Below are 17,294 nucleotides of genomic sequence, written 5' to 3'. Positions count from 1 at the left end.
AAGGATCTGGGCATAAGAGGAGTGACGATCCCAGGCAGTGAAGGCACTCAGGTCAAAGCCTCCCTTTACATGGACGATGTCGCCGTCTTCTGCTCGGATCCGCTGTCGGTGCGCAGACTGATCAACATCTGCGACCAGTTTGAACTGGCCTCGGGAGCCAAGGTAAATCGTGGGAAGAGCAAGGTCATGTTCTTTGGGAACTGGTCTGACCGATCCTTTGTCCCCTTCACTGTCAGGCTGACAGCCTGAAGGTGCTGGGGATATGGTTCGGAGGGACCGGGGCATGCGTTAGAAACTGGAAGGAGCGAGTGTCTATGGTGAAAAGGAAACTGGGCATGTGGGAGCGACGCTCCCTCTCCATTGCGGGTAAGAACCTGGTCATCAGGTGTGAGGCACTCTCGCTGTTGCTGTACGTGGCACAGGTCTGGCCCATTCCACACTCCTGCGTGATGGCGATCACCCGAGTCATCTTTCGCTTTATCTGGGGACGGGGACACCATACAACCACCCCCCCCCTCCCCCCCACAATTCCCCCCCCGCATCCTCTGACTCTACCCTCAGCCCCCTCCGTCCCACACCCCCACACCCCTACACCCCTGCACCTACCACCAAAATCTCGAGCTGCATGAGTTTAATCTTCCTGGTAACTGGTGACTAGTGACTGTTTATCCATTTCATTGGGTATTTTTCTGGAACTAACCAATCATTCACCCTCTGGTTGTGTAATCAGGAAATGATCAAAGTGACACTGAAACAGCAAAATGCAGTCGATAAACTTGTTATTTTTGTTGTTTTTCCCCAGTTTATAAACAGTATTAGTTTCCCCCTCAGAGTGTTTCATTCCCAGTCCCTGATTGGAACAGGGACAGTGGATTCCCAGAATGTTGCTGATCCTTTTCTCCATCTCCCTGTGTATTTCCTGGGTCTCTCCCGGTAAGTAGAGAATTCAGCCCTTCATTCTCACTCGTCACCCTTACTTCCCCAGCTCAGGGTCTGGGCAGGAAATTTCCTGGGATTGGGAATTTGAATGTCTGTGTGGAAAATTATATTGCACTGACGGGGTAGAACACACTCCCGCATTCCCTCACTCCCACATTCCCTCAATCCCACATTCCCTCACTCCCACATTCTGTCACTCATGCATTCCCTCACTCTCATTCCCTTATTCCCACATTCACTCATTTTCTGTGTTTCAGACTTTCAGGTTCTATTTGGTTCTTGGGGGTAAATTTTACACCCCTTCCCCCAGGGGACAGGATGGCAGGGGGGGTATGTAAAATTGGGCACTATGGCAAGGAGGCCATGCCCAGCACCTGCCCTCCTCCACGAGTATTTTACCCGCTGTGGGGGAGGTGACTGGCAACCTGCCTATCCTCCCTCCAGGGACCAATTAATGGCCGCTTCAGGGACCCCACTCTCCACACTGGGATTTTTCCCACAGCATGACAGGCCCACCCTAAATGTCCAGTTGCCCCCAGCAAGAGCTCGCAGCCTGGTGGCTGGACAGAGCCGGCCGGGGCTTCTGGTCGGGCAACTTGTACCCATCAGAGACCCCTCGTCTCCTGAGGTGTAATCTCTCCCCATCCTCACTGCGTTCCACACAATTGACCCTTCTCTCTTTCTAATTTTCTCTCTTCATATCCATCCCTTGTTCACTCCCTGCATCATTCTCTCCATATCACTCACTCTCTCTTTATCGTCTTCCCTTTCTCTGTATCTGTTTCTCTGCCCCATATCATTCTCCCTCTATATCAGATTTGCTCCATCTTTTGGTCTCTCTTCTCCATATCACTTTCTCTCTCCATATCACTGTATCTCTATCACTAACTCGCCTTATCCCTCTCTCTCCATATCACTCTTTCTCTCTCCGTATCACTCTCTCTCTCCGTATCCCTCTCTCTCCGTATCACACTCTCTCTCTGTATCCCTCTCTCTCCGTATCACTCTCTCTCTCCGTATCCCTCTCTCTCCGTATCACTCTCTCTCTCTGTATCCCTCTCTCTCCGTATCACTCTCTCTCTCCGTATCCCTCTCTCTCCGTATCACTCTCTCTCTCCGTATCCCTCTCTCTCCGTATCACTCTGTCTCTCCGTATCCCTCTCTCTCCGTATCACTCTCTCTCTCCGTATCCCTCTCTCTCCGGATCCCTCTCTCTCCGTATCACTCTCTCTCTCCGTATCCCTCTCTCTCCGTATCACTCTCTCTCTCCGTATCCCTCTCTCTCCGTATCACTCTGTCTCTCCGTATCCCTCTCTCTCCGTATCACTCTCTCTCTCCGTATCACTCTCTCTCTCCGTATCACTCTCTCTCTCCCTATCACTCTCTCCCTATCACTCTCTCTCTCCGTATCACTCTCTCTCTCTCCGTATCACTCTCTCTCTCCGTATCACTCTCTCTCCGTATCACTTTCTCTCTCCGTATCACTCTCTCTCCGTATCACATTCTCTCTCCCTGTATCACTCTCACTCTCCGTATCACTCTCTCTCTCCGTATCACTCTCTCTCTCCGTATCACTCTCTCTCCGTATCACACTCTCTCTCCCTGTATCACTCTCTCTCTCCGTATCACTCTCTCTCTCCGTATCACTCTCTCTCTCTGTATCACTCTCTCTCCGTATCACTCTCTCTCTCTCCGTATCACTCTCTCTCTCTCCGTATCACTCTCTCTCCGTATCACTCTCTCTCTCCGTATCACTCTCTCTCTCCGTATCACTCTCTCCGTATCACTCTCTCTCTCCGTATCACTCTCTCTCCGTATCACTCTCTCTCCGTATCACTCTCTCTCCGTATCACTCTCTTTCTCCGTATCACTCTCTCTCCGTATCACTCTCTCCGTTTCACTCTCTCTCTCCGTATCTCTCTCCGTATCACTCTCTCTCCGTATCACTCTCTCTCTCCGTATCACTCTCTCTCTCCGTATCACTCTCTCTCCGTATCACTCTCTCTCTCCGTATCACTCTCTCTCCGTATCACTCTCTCTCCGTATCACTCTCTCTCTCCGTATCACTCTCTCTCCGTATCACTCTCTCTCTCCGTATCACTCTCTCCGTATCACTCTCTCTCCGTATCACTCTCTCTCCGTATCTCTCTCTCCGTATCACTCTCTCTCTCCGTATCACTCTCACTCTCCGTATCACTCTCTCTCCGTATCACTCTCTCTCTCCGTATCACTCTCTCTCCGTATCACTCTCTCCGTATCACTCTCTCTCTCCGTATCACTCTCTCTCTCCGTATCACTCTCTCTCCGTATCACTCTCTCTCTCCGTATCACTCTCTCTCTCCGTGTCACTCTCTCCGTATCACTCTCTCTCTCTGTATCATGCTCTCTCTCCGTATCACTCTCTCTCCGTATCACTCTCTCTCCGTATCACTCTCTCTCTCCGTATCACTCTCTCTCCGTATCACACTCTCTCTCCGTATCACTCTCTCTCTCCGTATCACTCTCTCTCTCTCCGTATCACTCTCTCTCTCTCCGTATCACTTTCTCTCTCCGTTTCACTCTCTCTCTCCGTATCACTCTCTCTCTCCGTATCACTCACTCTCTCCGTATCACTCTCTCTTTCTCCGTATGAATCTCTCTCTTCGTATCACTCTCTCCCCGTATCACTCTCTCTCCGTATCACTCTCTCTCTCCATATCACTCTCTCTCTCCGTATCACACTCTCTCCGTATCACTCTCTCTCTCCATATCATTCTCTCTCTGTATCACTCTCTCTATCCGTATCACTCTCTCTCTCCGTACCACTCTCGCTCTCCGTATGAATCTCTCTCTCCTTATCACTATCTCTCCGTATCACTCTCTCTCTCTCCGTATCACTCTCTCTCCGTAACACTTTTTCTCCGTCTCACTCTCTCTCTCCCTATCACTATCTCTCCGTATCACTCTCTCTCTCCGTATCACTCTCTCTCTCCGTATCACTCTCTCTCTCCGTATCACACTCTCTCTCTCCGTATGAATCTCTCTCTCCGTATCACTCTCTCCCCGTATCACTCTCTCTCCGTATCACTCTCTCTCTCCGTATCACTCTCTCTCCGTATCACACTCTCTCTCCGTATCACTCTCTCTCCGTATCACTCTCTCTCTCCGTATCACTCTCTCTCTCCGTATCACTCTCTCTCTCCGTACCACTCTCTCTCCGTATCACACTCTCTCCGTATCACTCTCTCTCTCCGTATCCCTCTCTCTCCGTATCACTCTCTCTCTCCGTATCACTCTCACTCCGTATCACACTCTCTCTGCGTATCACTCTCTCTCCGTATCACTCTCTCTCTCCGTATCACTCTCTCCCCGTATCACTCTCTCTCTCTCCGTATCACTCTCTCTCTCCGTATCACTCTCTCTCCGTATCACTCTCTCTCTCCGTATCACTCTCTCTCCGTATCACACTCTCTCTCCCTGTATCACTCTCACTCTCCGTATCACTCTCTCTCCGTATCACTCTCTCTCTCTGTATCACTCTCTCTCCGTATCACTCTCTCTCTCTCCGTATCACTCTCTCTCTCTGTATCACTCTCTCTCAGTATCACACTCTCCCTCCGTATCACTCTCTCTCTCCGTATCACTCTCTCTCCGTATCACTCTCTCTCCGTATCACTCTCTCTCCGTATCACTCTCTCTCTCCGTATCACTCTCTCCATATCACTCTCTCTCTCCGTATCACACTCTCTCCGTATCACCCTCTCTCCATATCACTCTCTCTCCGTATCACTCTCTTTCTCCGTATCACTCTCTCTCCGTATCACTCTCTCTCTCCGTTTCACTCTCTCTCTCCGTATCTCTCTCTCCGTATCACTCTCTCTCTCCGTATCACTCTCTCTCCGTATCACTCTCTCTCCGTATCACTCTCTCTCTCCGTATCACTCTCTCTCTGTATCACTCTCTCTCTCCGTATCACTCTCTCTCTCCGTATCACTCTCTCTCTCTCCGTATCACTTTCTCTCTCCGTTTCACTCTCTCTCTCCGTATCACTCTCTCGCTCCGTATCACTCACTCTCTCCGTATCACTCTCTCTTTCTCCGTATGAATCTCTCTCTTCGTATCACTCTCTCCCCGTATCACTCACTCTCCGTATCACTCTCTCTCTCCATATCACTCTCTCTCTCCGTATCACTCTCTCTCCGTATCACTCCCTCTCTCCATATCATTCTCTCTCTGTATCACTCTCTCTATCCGTATCACTCTCTCTCTCCGTACCACTCTCGCTCTCCGTATGAATCTCTCTCTCCCTATCACTATCTCTCCGTATCACTCTCTCTCTCTCCGTATCACTCTCTCTCCGTAACACTTTTTCTCCGTCTCACTCTCTCTCTCCCTATCACTATCTCTCCGTATCACTCTCTCTCTCCGTATCACTCTCTCTCTCCGTATCACTCTCTCTCTCCGTATCACACTCTCTCTCTCCGTATGAATCTCTCTCTCCGTATCACTCTCTCCCCGTATCACTCTCTCTCCGTATCACTCTCTCTTTCCGTATCACTCTCTCTCCGTATCACACTCTCTCTCCGTATCACTCTCGCTCCGTATCACACTCTGTCTCCGTATCACTCTCTCTCTCCGTATCACTCTCTCTCTCCGTATCACTCTCTCTCTCCGTATCATACTCTCTCTCCGTATCACTCTCTCTCTCCGTACCACTCTCTCTCCGTATCACACTCTCTCCGTATCACTCTCTCTCTCCGTATCACTCTCTCCGTATCACTCTCTCTCCGTATCACACTCTCTCTCCGTATCACTCTCTCTCTCCGTATCCCTCTCTCTCCGTATCACTCTCTCTCTCCGTATCACTCTCTCTCTCCGTATCACTCTCTCCGTATCACTCTCTCTCTCTGTATCACGCTCTCTCTCCGTATCACTCTCTCTCCGTATCACTCTCTCTCCGTATCACTCTCTGTCTCCGTATCACTCTCTCTCCGTATCACTCTCTCTCTCCGTATCACTCTCTCTCTCCGTATCACTCTCTCTCTCCGTATCACTCTCTCCGTATCACTCTCTCTCTCTGTATCATGCTCTCTCTCCGTATCACTCTCTCTCCGTATCACTCTCTCTCCGTATCACTCTCTGTCTCCGTATCACTCTCTCTCCGTATCACTCTCTCTCTCCGTATCACTCTCTCTCTCCGTATCACTCTCTCTGTATCACTCTCTCTCTCCCTATCACTCTCTCCATATCACTCTCTCTCTCCGTATCACTCTTTCTCTCCGTATCACTCTCTCTCTCCGTATCACTCTCTCTGTATCTCTCTCTGTCTCCGTATCACTCTCTCTCTCCGTATCACTCTCTCTCTCTCCGTATCACTCTCTCTCTCTCCGTATCTCTTTCTCTCTCCGTTTCACTCTCTCTCTCCGTATCACTCTCTCTCCGTATCACTCACTCTCTCCGTATCACTCTCTCTTTCTCCGTATGAATCTCTCTCTTCGTATCACTCTCTCCCCGTATCACTCTCACTCCGTTTCACTCTCTCTCTCCATATCACTCTCTCTCTCCGTATCACTCTCTCTCCGTATCACTCTCTCTCTCCATATCATTCGCTCTCCGTATCACTCTCTCTATCCGTATCACTCTCTCTCTCCGTACCACTCTCGCTCTCCATATGAATCTCTCTCTCCCTATCACTATCTCTCCGTATCACTCTCTCTCCGTATCACTCTCTCTCCGTAACACTTTTTCTCCGTCTCACTCTCTCTCTCCCTATCACTATCTCTCCGTATCACTCTCTCTCTCCGTATCACTCTCTCTCTCCGTATCACACTCTCTCTCTCCGTATGAATCTCTCTCCCCGTATCACTCTCTCTCCGTATCACTCTCTCTCTCCGTATCACTCTCTCTCCGTATCACACTCTCTCTGCGTATCACTCTCTCTCCGTATCACTCTCTCTCTCCGTATCACTCTCTCTCTCCGTATCACTCTCTCTCCGTATCACACTCTCTCTCTCCGTCTCACTCTCTCTCTCCGTATCACTCTCTCTCCGTATCACTCTCTCTCTCCGTATCACTATCTCTCCGTATCACACTCTCTCTCCCTGTATCACTCTCACTCTCCGTATCACTCTCTCTCCGTATCACTCTCTCTCTCTGTATCACTCTCTCTCCGTATCACTCTCTCTCTCTCTGTATCACTCTCTCTCCGTATCACACTCTCCCTCCGTATCACTCTCTCTCTCCGTATCACTCTCTCTCCGTATCACTCGCTCTCCGTATCACTCTCTCTCCGTATCACTCTCTCTCTCCGTATCACTCTCTCTCTCCGTATCACTCTCTCCGTATCACTCTCTCTCCGTATCACTCTCTCTCCGTATCACCCTCTCTCCATATCACTCTCTCTCCGTATCACTCTCTTTCTCCGTATCACTCTCTCTCCGTATCACTCTCTCTCTCCGTTTCACTCTCTCTCTCCGTATCTCTCTCTCCGTTTCACTCTCTCTCTCCGTATCACTCTCTCTCCGTATTACTCTCTCTCCGTATCACTCTCTCTCCGTATCACTCTCTCTCCGTATCACTCTCTCTCTCCGTATCACTCTCTCTCCGTATCACTCTCTCTCTCCTTATCACTCTCTCTCTCCGTATCACTCTCTCCGTATCACTCTCTCTCTCCGTATCACTTTCTCTCTCCGTTTCACTCTCTCTCTCCGTATCACACCCTCTCTCCGTATCACTCACTCTCTCCGTATCACTCTCTCTTTCTCCGTATGAATCTCTCTCTTCGTATCACTCTCTCCCCGTATCACTCTCTCTCCGTATCACTCTCTCTCTCCATATCACTCTCTCTCTCCGTATCACTTTCTCTCCGTATCACTCTCTCTCTCCATATCATTCTCTCTCCATATCACTCTCTCTATCGTATCACTCTCTCTCTCCGTACCACTCTCGCTCTCCGTATGAATCTTTCTCTCCCTATCACTATCTCTCCGTATCACTCTCTCTCTCCGTATCACTCTCTCTCCCTAACACTTTTTCTCCGTCTCACTCTCTCTCTCCCTATCACTATCTCTGCGTATCACTCTCTCTCTCCGTATCACTCTCTCTCTCCGTATCACTCTCTCTCTCCGTATCACACTCTCTCTCTCCGTATGAATCTCTCTCTCCGTATCACTCTCTCCCCGTATCACTCTCTCTCCGTATCACTCTCTCTCTCCGTATCACTCTCTCTCGGTATCACACTCTCTCTCCGTATCACTCTCTCTCCGTATCACACTCTGTCTCCGTATCACTCTCTCTCTCCGTATCACTCTCTCTCTCCGTATCACTCTCTCTCTCCGTATCACACTCTCTCTCCGTATCACTCTCTCTCCGTACCACTCTCTCTCCGTACCACACTCTCTCCGTATCACTCTCTCTCTCCGTATCACTCTCTCTCCGTATCACTCTCTCTCCGTATCACACTCTCTCTCCGTATCACTCTCTCTCCGTATCACTCTCTCTCCGTATCCGTCTCTCTCCGTATCACTCTCTCTCTCCGTATCACTCTCACTCCGTATCACACTCTCTCTGCGTATCACTCTCTCTCCGTATCACTCTCTCTCTCCGTATCACTCTCTCTCTCCGTATCACTCTCTCCCCGTATCACTCTCTCTCTCCGTATCACTCTCTCTCTCCGTATCACTCTCTCTCCGTATCACTCTCTCTCTCCGTATCACTCTCTCTCCGTATCACACTCTCTCTCCCTGTATCACTCTCACTCTCCGTATCACTCTCTCTCCGTATCACTCTCTCTCTCTGTATCACTCTCTCTCCGTATCACTCTCTCTCTCTCCGTATCACTCTCTCTCTCTGTATCACTCTCTCTCCGTATCACACTCTCTCTCCGTATCACTCTCTCTCTCCGTATCACTCTCTCTCCGTATCACTCTCTCTCCGTATCACTCTCTCTCCGTATCACTCTCTCTCTCCGTATCACTCTCTCTCTCCGTATCACTCTCTCCGTATCATTCTCTCTCTCCGTATCACTCTCTCTCCGTATCACCCTCTCTCCATATCACTCTCTCTCCGTATCACTCTCTTTCTCCGTATCACTCTCTCTCCGTATCACTCTCTCTCTCTGTTTCACTATCTCTCTCCGTATCTCTCTCTCCATATCACTCTCTCTCTCCGTATCACTCTCTCTCCGTATCACTCTCTCTCCGTATCACTCTCTCTCCGTATCACTCTCTCTCTCCGTATCACTCTCTCTCCGTATCACTCTCTCTCCGTATCACTCTCTCTCTCCGTATCACTCTCTCTCCGTATCACTCTCCCTCTCCGTATCACTCTCACTCTCCGTATCACTTTCTCTCTCCGTATCATTCTCTCTCTCCGTATCACTCTCTCCGTATCACTCTCTCCGTATCATGCTCTCTCTCCGTATCACTCTCTCTCCGTATCGCTCTCTCTCCGTATCACTCTCTGTCTCCGTATCACTCTCTCTCCGTATCACTCTCTCTCTCCGTATCACTCTCTTTCTCCGCATCACTCTCTCTGTATCACTCTCTCTCTCCGTATCACTCTCTCTCTCCGTATCACTCTCTCTCTCCGTATTACTCTCTCTGTATCACTCTCTCTCTCCGTATCACTCACTCTCTCCGTATCACTCTCTCCGTATCACTCTCTCTCTCTCCTTATCACTCTCTCTGTCTCCGTATCACTCTCTCTCTCCGTATCACTCTCTCTCTCCGTATCACTCTCTCTCCGTATCACTCTCTCTCTCCGTATCACTCTCTCTTTCTCCGTATGAATCACTCTCTCCGTATCACTCTTCCCCCGTATCACTCTCATTCCGTATCACTCTCTCTCTCCGTATCACTCTCTCTTTCCGTATCACTCTCTCTCCGTATCACTCTCTCTATCCGTATCACTCTCTCTCTCCGTACCACTCTCGCTCTCCGTATGAATCTCTCTCTCCCTATCACTATCTCTCCGTATCACTCTCTATCTCTGTATCACTCTCTCTCTCCGTATCACTCTCTCTCTCCGTATCACTCTCTCCCTCGTATCACTCTCTCTCCGTATCATTCTCTCTCTCCGTATCACTCTCTCTCCGTATCACTGTCTCTCTCCGTATCACTCTCTCTCTCCGTATCACTCTCCCTCCGTATCACTCTCTCTCCATATCACTCTCTCTCTCCGTATCACTCTCTCTCCGTATCACTCTCTCTCTCCGTATCACTCTCTCTCTCTCCGTATCACTCTCTCTCCGTATCACACTCTCTCTCCGTATCACTCTCTCTCTCCGTATCACTCTCTCTCCGTATCCCTCTCTCTCCGTATCACTCTCTCTCTCCGTATCACTCTCACTCCGTATCACACTCTCTCTGCGTATCACTCTCTCTCCGTATCACTCTCTCTCTCCGTATCACTCTCTCTCTCCGTATCACTCTCTCCCCGTATCACTCTCTCTCTCTCCGTATCACTCTCTCTCTCCGTATCACTCTCTCTCCGTATCACTCTCTCTCTCCGTATCACTCTCTCTCCGTATCACACTCTCTCTCCCTGTATCACTCTCAATCTCCGTATCACTCTCTCTCCGTATCACTCTCTCTCTCTGTATCACTCTCTCTCCGTATCACTCTCTCTCTCTCCGTATATCTTTCTCTCTCTGTATCACTCTCTCTCCGTATCACACTCTCTCTCCGTATCACTCTCTCTCTCCGTATCACTCTCTATCCGTATCACTCTCTCTCCGTATCACTCTCTCTCCGTATCACTCTCTCTCTCCGTATCACTCTCTCTCTCCGTATCACTCTCTCCGTATCACTCTCTCTCTCCGTATCACTCTCTCTCCGTATCACCCTCTCTCCATATCACTCTCTCTCCGTATCAGTCTCTTTCTCCGTATCACTCTCTCTCCGTATCACTCTCTCTCTCCGTTTCACTCTCTCTCTCCGTATCTCTCTCTCCGTATCACTCTCTCTCTCCGTATCACTCTCTCTCCGTATCACTCTCTCTCCGTATCACTCTCTCTCCGTATCACTCTCTCTCTCCGTATCACTCACTCTCTCCGTATCACTCTCTCTTTCTCCGTATGAATCTCTCTCTTCGTATCACTCTCTCCCCGTATCACTCTCTCTCCGTATCACTCTCTCTCTCCATATCACTCTCTCTCTCCATATCACACTCTCTCCGTATCACTCTCTCTCTCCATATCATTCTCTCTCTGTATCACTCTCTCTATCCGTATCACTCTCTCTCTCCGTACCACTCTCGCTCTCCGTATGAATCTCTCTCTCCCTATCACTATCTCTCCGTATCACTCTCTCTCTCTCCGTATCACTCTCTCTCCGTAGCACTTTTTCTCCGTCTCACTCTCTCTCTCCCTATCACTATCTCTCCGTATCACTCTCTCTCTCCGTATCACTCTCTCTCTCCGTATCACTCTCTCTCTCCGTATCACACTCTCTCTCTCCGTATGAATCTCTCTCTCCGTATCACTCTCTCCCCGTATCACTCTCTCTCCGTATCACTCTCTCTCTCCGTATCACTCTCTCTCCGTATCACACTCTCTCTCCGTATCACTCTCTCTCCGTATCACTCTCTCTCTCCGTATCACTCTCTCTCTCCATATCACTCTCTCTCTCCGTACCACTCTCTCTCCGTATCACACTCTCTCCGTATCACTCATCTCTCCGTATCCCTCTCTCTCCGTATCACTCTCTCTCTCCGTATCACTCTCACTCCGTATCACACTCTCTCTGCGTATCACTCTCTCTCCGTATCACTCTCTCTCTCCGTATCACTCTCTCCCCGTATCACTCTCTCTCTCTCCGTATCACTCTCTCTCTCCGTATCACTCTCTCTCCGTATCACTCTCTCTCTCCGTATCACTCTCTCTCCGTATCACACTCTCTCTCCCTGTATCACTCTCACTCTCCGTATCACTCTCTCTCTGTATCACTCTCTCTCTCTGTATCACTCTCTCTCCGTATCACTCTCTCTCTCTCCATATCACTCTCTCTCTCTGTATCACTCTCTCTCAGTATCACACTCTCCCTCCGTATCACTCTCTCTCTCCGTATCACTCTCTCTCCGTATCACTCTCTCTCCGTATCACTCTCTCTCCGTATCACTCTCTCTCTCCGTATCACTCTCTCCATATCACTCTCTCTCTCCGTATCACACTCTCTCCGTATCACCCTCTCTCCATATCACTCTCTCTCCGTATCACTCTCTTTCTCCGTATCACTCTCTCTCTCCGTATCACTCTCTCTCCGTTTTACTCTCTCTCTCCGTATCACTCTCTCTCTCCGTATCACTCTCTCTCTCTCCGTATCACTTTCTCTCTCCGTTTCACTCTCTCTCTCCGTATCACTCTCTCGCTCCGTATCACTCACTCTCTCCGTATCACTCTCTCTTTCTCCGTATGAATCTCTCTCTTCGTATCACTCTCTCCCCGTATCACTCACTCTCCGTATCACTCTCTCTCTCCATATCACTCTCTCTCTCCGTATCACTCTCTCTCCGTATCACTCCCTCTCTCCATATCATTCTCTCTCTGTATCACTCTCTCTATCCGTATCACTCTCTCTCTCCGTACCACTCTCGCTCTCCGTATGAATCTCTCTCTCCCTATCACTATCTCTCCGTATCACTCTCTCTCTCTCCGTATCACTCTCTCTCCGTAACACTTTTTCTCCGTCTCACTCTCTCTCTCCCTATCACTATCTCTCCGTATCACTCTCTCTCTCCGTATCACTCTCTCTCTCCGTATCACTCTCTCTCTCCGTATCACACTCTCTCTCTCCGTATGAATCTCTCTCTCCGTATCACTCTCTCCCCGTATCACTCTCTCTCCGTATCACTCTCTCTTTCCGTATCACTCTCTCTCCGTATCACACTCTCTCTCCGTATCACTCTCGCTCCGTATCACACTCTGTCTCCGTATCACTCTCTCTCTCCGTATCACTCTCTCTCTCCGTATCACTCTCTCTCTCCGTATCATACTCTCTCTCCGTATCACTCTCTCTCTCCGTACCACTCTCTCTCCGTATCACACTCTCTCCGTATCACTCTCTCTCTCCGTATCACTCTCTCTCCGTATCACTCTCTCTCCGTATCACACTCTCTCTCCGTATCACTCTCTCTCTCCGTATCCCTCTCTCTCCGTATCACTCTCTCTCTCCGTATCACTCTCTCTCTCCGTATCACTCTCTCCGTATCACTCTCTCTCTCTGTATCACGCTCTCTCTCCGTATCACTCTCTCTCCGTATCACTCTCTCTCCGTATCACTCTCTGTCTCCGTATCACTCTCTCTCCGTATCACTCTCTCTCTCCGTATCACTCTCTCTCTCCGTATCACTCTCTCTCTCCGTATCACTCTCTCCGTATCACTCTCTCTCTCTGTATCATGCTCTCTCTCCGTATCACTCTCTCTCCGTATCACTCTCTCTCCGTATCACTCTCTGTCTCCGTATCACTCTCTCTCCGTATCACTCTCTCTCTCCGTATCACTCTCTCTCTCCGTATCACTCTCTCTGTATCACTCTCTCTCTCCCTATCACTCTCTCCATATCACTCTCTCTCTCCGTATCACTCTTTCTCTCCGTATCACTCTCTCTCTCCGTATCACTCTCTCTGTATCTCTCTCTGTCTCCGTATCACTCTCTCTCTCCGTATCACTCTCTCTCTCTCCGTATCACTCTCTCTCTCTCCGTATCTCTTTCTCTCTCCGTTTCACTCTCTCTCTCCGTATCACTCTCTCTCCGTATCACTCACTCTCTCCGTATCACTCTCTCTTTCTCCGTATGAATCTCTCTCTTCGTATCACTCTCTCCCCGTATCACTCTCTCTCCGTTTCACTCTCTCTCTCCATATCACTCTCTCTCTCCGTATCACTCTCTCTCCGTATCACTCTCTCTCTCCATATCATTCGCTCTCCGTATCACTCTCTCTATCCGTATCACTCTCTCTCTCCGTACCACTCTCGCTCTCCATATGAATCTCTCTCTCCCTATCACTATCTCTCCGTATCACTCTCTCTCCGTATCACTCTCTCTCCGTAACACTTTTTCTCCGTCTCACTCTCTCTCTCCCTATCACTATCTCTCCGTATCACTCTCTCTCTCCGTATCACTCTCTCTCTCCGTATCACACTCTCTCTCTCCGTATGAATCTCTCTCCCCGTATCACTCTCTCTCCGTATCACTCTCTCTCTCCGTATCACTCTCTCTCCGTATCACACTCTCTCTGCGTATCACTCTCTCTCCGTATCACTCTCTCTCTCCGTATCACTCTCTCTCTCCGTATCACTCTCTCTCCGTATCACACTCTCTCTCTCCGTCTCACTCTCTCTCTCCGTATCACTCTCTCTCCGTATCACTCTCTCTCTCCGTATCACTATCTCTCCGTATCACACTCTCTCTCCCTGTATCACTCTCACTCTCCGTATCACTCTCTCTCCGTATCACTCTCTCTCTCTGTATCACTCTCTCTCCGTATCACTCTCTCTCTCTCTGTATCACTCTCTCTCCGTATCACACTCTCCCTCCGTATCACTCTCTCTCTCCGTATCACTCTCTCTCCGTATCACTCGCTCTCCGTATCACTCTCTCTCCGTATCACTCTCTCTCTCCGTATCACTCTCTCTCTCCGTATCACTCTCTCCGTATCACTCTCTCTCCGTATCACTCTCTCTCCGTATCACCCTCTCTCCATATCACTCTCTCTCCGTATCACTCTCTTTCTCCGTATCACTCTCTCTCCGTATCACTCTCTCTCTCCGTTTCACTCTCTCTCTCCGTATCTCTCTCTCCGTTTCACTCTCTCTCTCCGTATCACTCTCTCTCCGTATTACTCTCTCTCCGTATCACTCTCTCTCCGTATCACTCTCTCTCCGTATCACTCTCTCTCTCCGTATCACTCTCTCTCCGTATCACTCTCTCTCTCCTTATCACTCTCTCTCTCCGTATCACTCTCTCCGTATCACTCTCTCTCTCTCCGTATCACTTTCTCTCTCCGTTTCACTCTCTCTCTCCGTATCACACCCTCTCTCCGTATCACTCACTCTCTCCGTATCACTCTCTCTTTCTCCGTATGAATCTCTCTCTTCGTATCACTCTCTCCCCGTATCACTCTCTCTCCGTATCACTCTCTCTCTCCATATCACTCTCTCTCTCCGTATCACTTTCTCTCCGTATCACTCTCTCTCTCCATATCATTCTCTCTCCATATCACTCTCTCTATCGTATCACTCTCTCTCTCCGTACCACTCTCGCTCTCCGTATGAATCTTTCTCTCCCTATCACTATCTCTCCGTATCACTCTCTCTCTCCGTATCACTCTCTCTCCCTAACACTTTTTCTCCGTCTCACTCTCTCTCTCCCTATCACTATCTCTGCGTATCACTCTCTCTCTCCGTATCACTCTCTCTCTCCGTATCACTCTCTCTCTCCGTATCACACTCTCTCTCTCCGTATGAATCTCTCTCTCCGTATCACTCTCTCCCCGTATCACTCTCTCTCCGTATCACTCTCTCTCCGTATCACTCTCTCTCGGTATCACACTCTCTCTCCGTATCACTCTCTCTCCGTATCACACTCTGTCTCCGTATCACTCTCTCTCTCCGTATCACTCTCTCTCTCCGTATCACTCTCTCTCTCCGTATCACACTCTCTCTCCGTATCACTCTCTCTCCGTACCACTCTCTCTCCGTATCACACTCTCTCCGTATCACTCTCTCTCTCCGTATCACTCTCTCTCCGTATCACTCTCTCTCCGTATCACACTCTCTCTCCGTATCACTCTCTCTCTCCGTATCACTCTCTCTCCGTATCCGTCTCTCTCCGTATCACTCTCTCTCTCCGTATCACTCTCACTCCGTATCACACTCTCTCTGCGTATCACTCTCTCTCCGTATCACTCTCTCTCTCCGTATCACTCTCTCTCTCCGTATCACTCTCTCCCCGTATCACTCTCTCTCTCTCCGTATCACTCTCTCTCTCCGTATCACTCTCTCTCCGTATCACTCTCTCTCTCCGTATCACTCTCTCTCCGTATCACACTCTCTCTCCCTGTATCACTCTCACTCTCCGTATCACTCTCTCTCCGTATCACTCTCTCTCTCTGTATCACTCTCTCTCCGTATCACTCTCTCTCTCTCCGTATCACTCTCTCTCTCTGTATCACTCTCTCTCCGTATCACACTCTCTCTCCGTATCACTCTCTCTCTCCGTATCACTCTCTCTCCGTATCACTCTCTCTCCGTATCACTCTCTCTCCGTATCACTCTCTCTCTCCGTATCACTCTCTCTCTCCGTATCACTCTCTCCGTATCATTCTCTCTCTCCGTATCACTCTCTCTCCGTATCACCCTCTCTCCATATCACTCTCTCTCCGTATCACTCTCTTTCTCCGTATCACTCTCTCTCCGTATCACTCTCTCTCTCTGTTTCACTATCTCTCTCCGTATCTCTCTCTCCATATCACTCTCTCTCTCCGTATCACTCTCTCTCCGTATCACTCTCTCTCCGTATCACTCTCTCTCCGTATCACTCTCTCTCTCCGTATCACTCTCTCTCCGTATCACTCTCCCTCTCCGTATCACTCTCACTCTCCGTATCACTTTCTCTCTCCGTATCATTCTCTCTCTCCGTATCACTCTCTCCGTATCACTCTCTCCGTATCATGCTCTCTCTCCGTATCACTCTCTCTCCGTATCGCTCTCTCTCCGTATCACTCTCTGTCTCCGTATCACTCTCTCTCCGTATCACTCTCTCTCTCCGTATCACTCTCTTTCTCCGCATCACTCTCTCTGTATCACTCTCTCTCTCCGTATCACTCTCTCTCTCCGTATCACTCTCTCTCTCCATATTACTCTCTCTGTATCACTCTCTCTCTCCGTATCACTCTCTCTCTCCGTATCACTCTCTCCGTATCACTCTCTCTCTCTCCTTATCACTCTCTCTGTCTCCGTATCACTCTCTCTCTCCGTATCACTCTCTCTCTCCGTATCACTCTCTCTCCGTATCACTCTCTCTCTCCGTATCACTCTCTCTTTCTCCGTATGAATCACTCTCTCCGTATCACTCTTCCCCCGTATCACTCTCATTCCGTATCACTCTCTCTCTCCGTATCACTCTCTCTTTCCGTATCACTCTCTCTCCGTATCACTCTCTCTATCCGTATCACTCTCTCTCTCCGTACCACTCTCGCTCTCCGTATGAATCTCTCTCTCCCTATCACTATCTCTCCGTATCACTCTCTATCTCTGTATCACTCTCTCTCTCCGTATCACTCTCTCTCTCCGTATCACTCTCTCCCTCGTATCACTCTCTCTCCGTATCATTCTCTCTCTCCGTATCACTCTCTCTCCGTATCACTGTCTCTCTCC

At 49.4% G+C, this 17,294-nt stretch overlaps 1 protein-coding gene and 1 pseudogene across 3 annotated transcripts in view; one reads left to right on the top strand and one right to left on the bottom strand.

Moving 5' to 3' along the window:
* The window catches only part of LOC144695825 (class I histocompatibility antigen, F10 alpha chain-like), a 211,871-nt pseudogene that overhangs the window by 111,380 nt on the left and 83,197 nt on the right, over positions 1 to 17,294 (bottom strand). The window lies entirely within an intron of this gene.
* LOC144695817 (class I histocompatibility antigen, F10 alpha chain-like) overlaps positions 727 to 17,294 on the top strand; it is a 93,453-nt gene continuing 76,885 nt past the window's right edge. For both annotated transcript variants that reach the window (XM_078566829.1, XM_078566828.1), the window contains exon 1: positions 727 to 933. In XM_078566829.1, the coding sequence (XP_078422955.1) occupies positions 882 to 933 (52 nt within the window). In that variant the 5' untranslated portion in view covers positions 727 to 881. The remainder of the gene's footprint in view (positions 934 to 17,294) is intronic.

The sequence above is a fragment of the Cetorhinus maximus genome, chromosome 21, assembly GCF_964194155.1.
Source record: "Cetorhinus maximus chromosome 21, sCetMax3.hap1.1, whole genome shotgun sequence".
Taxonomy (NCBI): domain Eukaryota; kingdom Metazoa; phylum Chordata; class Chondrichthyes; order Lamniformes; family Cetorhinidae; genus Cetorhinus; species Cetorhinus maximus.
This window is presented reverse-complemented; position numbering and strand designations above follow the sequence as displayed.